This window comes from Nicotiana attenuata, chromosome 12 (genome assembly GCF_001879085.1).
Source record: "Nicotiana attenuata strain UT chromosome 12, NIATTr2, whole genome shotgun sequence".
NCBI classification, from domain to species: Eukaryota; Viridiplantae; Streptophyta; class Magnoliopsida; order Solanales; family Solanaceae; genus Nicotiana; species Nicotiana attenuata.
In genome coordinates, this window is record NC_032000.1 from 8,917,550 (window position 1) to 8,925,303 (window position 7,754).

The 7,754-nt window shown below is 34.6% G+C and overlaps 1 protein-coding gene across 1 annotated transcript in view; it reads right to left on the reverse strand.

Annotated features, from left to right (window-relative positions):
- Positions 1 to 6,110, reverse strand: part of LOC109235865 (ethylene-responsive transcription factor ERF118-like) — a 13,879-nt gene extending 7,769 nt beyond the window's left edge. Inside the window, exon 1 of the mRNA XM_019402113.1 lies at positions 6,026 to 6,110. Coding sequence (XP_019257658.1) covers positions 6,026 to 6,110 — 85 coding nt within the window. The remainder of the gene's footprint in view (positions 1 to 6,025) is intronic.

The window sequence follows — 7,754 nt, forward strand, 5'->3', positions numbered from 1 at the left end:
ATGGCCCGAGATATCCTGGCTATTCAATCATCATCAGTAGCATCGGAGAGTGCATTTAGCGCGGCAAGATTTCAAATTGGAGATCATAGACATTCATTAGCGGAGGACAGTCTAGAGATTTCCGTCTTATTCAGAGATTGGATTAATTCAGAAAGAAGAAATCTTGGTTTTGAAAAACTAACCACTAGGGAGGAAGAAGAATACAATGAGATACTTACCACTGGGAGCGATGATGGCATGGAGCTCATAGAACATCAATCAACATTGCCAATTCCAGTAGAATGTCCAAGAGATATTATTGATAAGTTACAAAGAAGCTATATAGGAGCTTACAAATATTAGTATGATAATTTGTAATTGGCTACTAAGAGGCCTAGTTCAAACAGAACCCTTCCTAGAAGGTGGCTGCGTAGATTAGGTGCTCTTCAAAAGAATTGTATTTGTATTTGAGATTTGAAAGTTCTATTAATAAAATAAATGGCTCTAAGAGATGAATTATTTTTATGATTTGTCGGTGCTACTTAATAGTTAATACTTTGAAATTATATTAAATAAATTATAACTCTATTATAAATTTATATTTACTAGATTATTTCATTACAAGTCTTTTGTTTTAATATTTTATAATTCTTTACTTAGTTTTCTAATTTTCTTTTTAACATACTAACATAGTAATATTTAAGTTTATTAAATAAGTCAAAAATCTAGCCGTTGCAAACTTTAAAAACATAGTAATTTTCAAAAAACTAGAATTTTTTTTTTTTAAAAAAATACACTTAAGGCCCACGAACCCGTCCCGTCCCGTCCCGTTTGGTTGGCGGGGCGGGNCGTCCCGTTTGTCCCGTCCCGTTTCGTCCCGTCCCGCCACCGTCCCGCCTAAATCTCGTCCCGTCCCGTTAAAATCGTCCCGTCCCGTCCCGTTGGACACCCATAGCATGTCATCCCTAACTTATAGTTTTTCAGCTTATAGACATTTTTAGTTTGACCAATACGGTTTATCCTTAATAATCTTTTTCAATTCACAAAATAGATTGTTTAACTTTCTCTACATCCTGTATTCATTGTTCATTCTTTTCCTTACATTCTTTTTTTTTAAATTTATAAACTTTTGTAAAGTTTTTAAGGGAATTATAGTCATTTTAACGATAGAACAACTTATTTGCATTTTCTGACACATCAACTACTTATTATCAAATTCAGCACGCTTATCCAAACACGTAAATACTCATTTAAAAAATCAGTTGCAGCACTTAAAAAATATTTTTTAACACTTTAAGCTTATCAACTATTTGCAATCAGCTAATCTAAATGAGCTCTGTATTCCAATAAGTGTGTGAAATTCACTTTGAGACCCCAACTAATTAAGATCCACACAGTGTAAGATCAATTAAAGGAAAAATACTTTCTAACATAATTTTTTTCACTCTTGATCTCTTAGATTAAAGATAAAGAAATTTTATTCATGACACTATGATCTTTAACAATAAAGGAAAAAGATTTACAAGTCGAGGCAGGAAGTTTCATATTTTCTTTCATAAGAAGACTTGTAAGTCCACGGTAAACAAAAATACTTTAGGGTTTGTAAAGAAAAAAATTAATTTATTTTCTTGTTTCACATTTGGCGTCTCTGATACTCATATTGGAGTGTGGATTAATTTAGATTTTCTCGCTCCTTCTCCAACATCCCAATAATAAATGTAAATAACCAAAAGACTCAAAATCTATATATATATATATATATATATATATATATATATATATATATATATATATATAAAGTTGGGCAATCGAAGAGCTTATGTGGCAGGCCTCACAAGCCGGGAAATCTATTTTCCAATTTTCTCAGATTTTAGCCATTTTCGGTCTTTCTCTTCCTTCAAAATCTACCACGTCTCTTAAATTCTGAAACGGTCCACTAATTCATCCATAACTGTTCACTCATTCTCTTAAACTTCTCGCATCTCTTTCTATTTTAACCAACTCGCACCTCTACATGTACTGATGAATTTCGACCGATTCTATTCTTCTTTCTATTCTGATTCTATTCTTTTTTCTTCCTTCTTTCTCTAGCTCTTTCTCTCTTTCTGATTTTGAAATTTCGTTGTCCTATTCTTGCAGATATTCACTAATGTGAATTTAATACCAAGTCAAGGTAATTATGCATTACAATGATTTTAGTTGTTACTTAAAATTTTATCATAACAACTTCAATGAAAATTTATGATTGTGTAAATTTCTACTGATGATTTTTGCTTTTTACGGAAGTGGGTAAGATACTATGACTCTATAAGTAAGGATGTAATAGCAATTTGGATCTCAATGTGATCTTTCCCTCTAGCTACTTCTACCTATTAACGATTTATTCTTTCCATGTTATTACTGCTTATTGACAATGTTATCCCTTTCTTAAGAAAAGAGGTTTATGATTTGATTTATTCCCATGCTATTTTTGATTTATGCCATGTTAGTTGGAACTTCTCTCTTCATTTTCGCTTTATTGCATTTACCAGGTTATTGAATCTCACTTCTAATTTTATGCTCTGATGGAGTATGCGAGAAAAGAGATTTGGTGTTTATCTTTACTTTCATTTAATTGCATTTTTTTCTCCTTTGTCCAAAAAGTCTTCACATTTTTTTTCTTCTCAATTCAATTTTGAATAGAAATATTGTGCAAGTTAATTTTCCAAATTCTAAGGTTTTTGTGCATTCCTACAGGTCTTGATAACACTAAATGAAAATTTTAGGTAAATTAGTTCCTGCTAGGATTTTAGAGTAAGAACGTGGAGTCGGAGCATGAGATTTTCAATTAAGCTTTTACATAAGGCGACTGGGCATCTTCTAAGGTCTGCTTCCTTTTGTTGCTTAGCTTTATCAGATAAAATTTACTGTTGTTATAAGATATAATTTGTTGCTAGGATATGATGTCAAGGTTTTTCCATATACTGATGTTTCTTCATATTTAGTAGTAAGATGATGAAAAAGCTCATGAACCATGTAGCATTGTAAGAATTCAATTGATTTAATGATTGTTGTAGATACCTCTGATTGAATTATGGGGAATCGTTAAATCTTTTGCATTCCCTTGACAGTTCGCTTTAAAAGAAATCTCCAGTTTTCCTTTGTACTTAAATTTAACGTAAGGGAGTTTGATTGATTAAAAATCTAGAAAAGAGTTCCACTTGTCAGGCAGTTTATATCACTTCAATATTCTTATGCAGTTACAAATCAGATAGAGATCAATTTTATACATATGTGTAATCGTTGCTTTTGGAAAACAATATGAAGAAACGTTTCATTTTTAAAGAATGAAACGTTTCNAAAGGTGAAATTGAGAAAGCAAAGATAATTAACATTGTTGGTCTCAGTAATTGAAAATGTCTCAAAACCAATCTAATGCTCGAAAGCTTTGGAAGCCTTCAAATACGTGAGCAAGAATGCAGCATATATAGATTCTTTAAAAATGAAACATTTCTTCGTATTGTTTTCCAAAAGCAACGATTACCTATTTTGTAACTGATACTTTATGTGAGGATGTTAAATGGGATAATGGAATCATGAGAAGGAGGTAACTGAAAATTAAATGTAAAAACTGAAAGAGAGAATAAAAAGTGAAAGCGATGAAAGGAAATTAAGGGAAAAATTGGAAAAAATTTGAGAAATTACATAAAAACAAGGGAAAATGCCAAAAAAATGAGATAAAAGAAAAAAAAATTGCATGGCTTCATATGACATATGTATAATTGATCTCTATCTGATTTGTAACTGCATAAGAATATTGAAGTGATATAAACTACCTGACAAGTGGAACTCTTTTCTAGATTTTTAATCAATCAAACTCCCTTACGTTGAATTTAAGTACAAAGGAAAACTGGAGATTTCTTTTAAAGCGAACTGCCAAGGGAATGCAAAAGATTTAACGATTCCCCATAATTCAATCAGAGGTATCTACAGCAATCATTAAACCAATTGAATTCTTACAATGCTACATGGTTCATGAGCTTTTTCATCATCTTACTACTAAATATGAAGAAACATCAGTATATGGAAAAACCTTGACATCATATCCTAGCAGCAAATTATATCTTATAACAACAGTAAATTTTATCTAAAGCTAAGCAACAAAAGGAAGCAGACCTTAGAAGATGCCCAGTCGCCTTATGTAAAAGCTTAATTGAAAATCTCATGCTCCGACTCCACGTTCTTACTCTAAAATCCTAGCAGGAACTAATTTACCTAAAATTTTCATTTAGTGTTATCAAGACCTGTAGGAATGCACAAAAACCTTAGAATTTGGAAAATTAACTTGCACAATATTTCTATTCAAAATTGAATTGAGAAGAAAAAAAATGTGAAGACTTTTTGGACAAAGGAGAAAAAAATGCAATTAAATGAAAGTAAAGATAAACACCAAATCTCTTTTCTCGCATACTCCATCAGAGCATAAAATTAGAAGTGAGGTTCAATTACCTGGTAAATGCAATAAAGCGAAAATGAAGATAGAAGTTCCAACTAACATGGCATAAATCAAAAATAGCATGGGAATGAATCAAATCATAAACCTCTTTTCTTAAGAAAGGGATAACATTGTCAATAAGCAGTAATAACATGGAAAGAATAAATCGTTAATAGGTAAAAGTAGCTAGAGGGAAAGATCACATTGAGATCCAAATTGCTATTACATCCTTACTTATAGAGTCATAGTAATCTTACCCACTTCCGTAAAAAGCAAAAATCATCAGTAGAAATTTACACAATCATAAATTTTCATTGAAGTTGTTATGATAAAATTTTAAGTAACAACTAAAATCATTGTAATGCATAATTACCTTGACTTGGTATTAAATTCACATTAGTGAATATCTGCAAGAATAGGACAACGAAATTTCAAAATCAGAAAGAGAGAAAGAGCTAGAGAAAGAAGGAAGAAAAAAGAATAGAATCAGAATAGAAAGAAGAATAGAATCCGTCGAAATTCATCAGTACATGTAGAGGTGCGAGTTGGTTAGAATACAAAGAGATGCGAGAAGTTAAAGAGAATGAGCGAACAGTTATGGATGAATTAGTGGACCGTTTCAGAATTTAAGAGACGCGGTAGATTTTGAAGGAAGAGAAAGACCGAAAATGGCTAAAATCTGAGAAAATTGGAAAATAGATTTCTTGGCTTGTGAGGCCTGCCACATAAGCTCTTTGATTGCCCAGCTTTATATATATAGAGAGATTATGTAAAAGAAAAGAAGGACTCAAGTCATTTATAAAGTAAATAAAAATAAATATCAATTGGTAACCGTAGAGAATACATTTTTGTGACGACCCAAAAGGTCATCACCTGTTTTCTCTTTCATTCCGTACTTCCGAAGCCTTGAAAACCTTATTTTTACTTGCCTCGATTTGCGTGCGCAGTCCGGGCGCGTAGCCAGAAAGCTTAAATATGAATTCTGTGTAAAAATTGATGAATTTTGATATTAATATGATTAAAGTTGACTTTGGTCAACATTTTGGGTAAACGGAGCCGGACCCGTGATTTGACGGTCCCGGAGGATCCGTAGGAAAATATGGGACTCGGGCGTATGTCCGGAATCGAAATCCGAGGTCTCGAGCCCGAGAAATAAATTTTTAAAAGAAATTATTTTTTTCTGAAATTTATATGGAAATTTGAAATGAAAATGGATTAGAAACTGTTGGTATCGGGCCTGTATTTTGGTTCGGGCGCCCGGTACAAGTCTTATATGTGTTTTAAGCGCTTTCTGTAAAGTTTGGTTGAAAACGGACGTCATTTGACATGTTTCGGACTTGAAATGGAAAAATTTATGTTCTACGAAAATTTTGGAAGGAATTATGGATTTTGAGGCTTAATTTGATGTAAATGACGTTATTTGGCGATTTGATCGCACATTTAAGTTCGTAGGATGTTGTTGAGTTAGTGTGTGTGTTTGGTTAGGAGCCCCGAGGGCTCGAGAGTGTTTTCGGGGGTGTTCCGGGAGGTTTAGAACTTAGAATTTCTGCAGAAAAATCTGCAGCAGTGCACAGGCCCTCCCTTCTTCGAGATCGCGACTTCCCTCCGCGATCGCGATGCCTTCACTGCTCTCTACTTCGCGTTCGCGATCACCCATCACGCGTTCGCGTAGCTTCAGCGTTCCCTTCAATGCGATCCCGTTAGGCCTCACGCGTTCGCGTAGGCCAAACCTTGGACCCCAGTAATTTTTCCTCTACGCGTTCGCGTTACTCGACCCGTGATCGCGATGCTCTGCCCGTGTAACCCTTCGCGAACGCATCCCCATTTTCGCGAACGCGAAGGGTAAATCTGCCCAGTTATATTTTAATTTTCAGAACAGTATGGTCGCAAAATTTTCATAAAAACATCCGAGTTCCTTCTTCTCCAAGGTCCTTAGGCCTCCATTGAAGCTTCTTTTCATCAAGACCTCCTGGGTAAGTAAATTCCCACTCATTTCCTTCATTTTCCTTCATTAATTAGTAAGTTTCTAAGCCTAAATCTTGCAATCTAGGGTTGAAATTGGGGAAATGGGTAGAGTTAGGGCTTTTCGATTTTTTTCGATTTAGACCTCGTTTTGGGGTCGAATTTGAAAACAAATTATATATTCGGGCTCGTGGATGAATGGGGGATTTAATTTTGGTCCGAACCTCGTGTTTTGGCCAAGCGGGCTTGGGGGCAATTTTGGAATTTTTGGGAAGAAAGCTTGGAAATCTATATCTAGGCATTGGGTTTGATTTATTTATCCTATATTAATATTATGAAGTCCTTATTGTATAGATTTGATTGAGTTGGAGCCGAATTTGAAAGGGAAAGCGGTCGTTATGGATTAATTTGACCGTGGAAGTTGAGGTAAGTGTTTGGTTTAACCCTAGCTTGAGGGAATAGGAGTTGAGTCTTGTTTGCTATTTGCTAATTGATCGAGTACGATGTATAGGCATGGTGACGAGTATCTATACATTGGTGTCTAGCATGATCGTGAGTCTGATATTGTGACTTTTATGGCTTCGTTGTATTATCCATGCTTTGGTGTGTATTTCTGTTTGTTGTGTAAAATTGTGGGAAGAAATGCGATTTATGAACATTGAGGAGCGTCGACTCCAGTTGTAGAACGAATTGCGAAAGTATAAGTGATAATTGAACCTCTGGAGCATTTGCTCGAAGTTGTGAAGAGAATCGTGAAGTAAAAGTGAGAAAGAGAAAGAGATCATTATGTTGCCCTCTTGGCGGGCTATTGTTGAGTTGTGATTCCTCTGCATTGTGTCCTTAACTGATACTAGGGTCGCTTAGGTTAATGCTTCCTTGTGTTGTGAGATGACTATGGTTATAGCTGAGGTGGTTAAGTGTTGTAATAGGTTAGTTATAGATGAGGTGGTTAAGTGTGGTAATAGGTTAGATATAGCTGAGGTGGTTAAGTGTTGTAATAGGTTGGTTATAGCTGTGGTAGTTAGATGTTGGAACAAGTTTGGTTATAGTTGTGGTAGTTAGATGTTGGAACTAGTGTGGTTATAGTAATTCCCTTGCCGGAATATTTGAGATGATGTTTTGTTCCCTTACCGGGATGTCGTTATATTGTGTTTGTGACGGTATATGAGATAAGAAATTTCTTGGAGCTTGGGCTCAAGTGATATCGTGAAGTAAGAAATGGAAGAAAGAGAAAGAGTTGATGGTTACTCCCTTGCCGGGACGTGTTATTGGATTTGTTGATTTTCTCCCTTGCCGGGATTTAACTGTTTACTTGTGTTTCCCTTGCCGGGACTTCTAT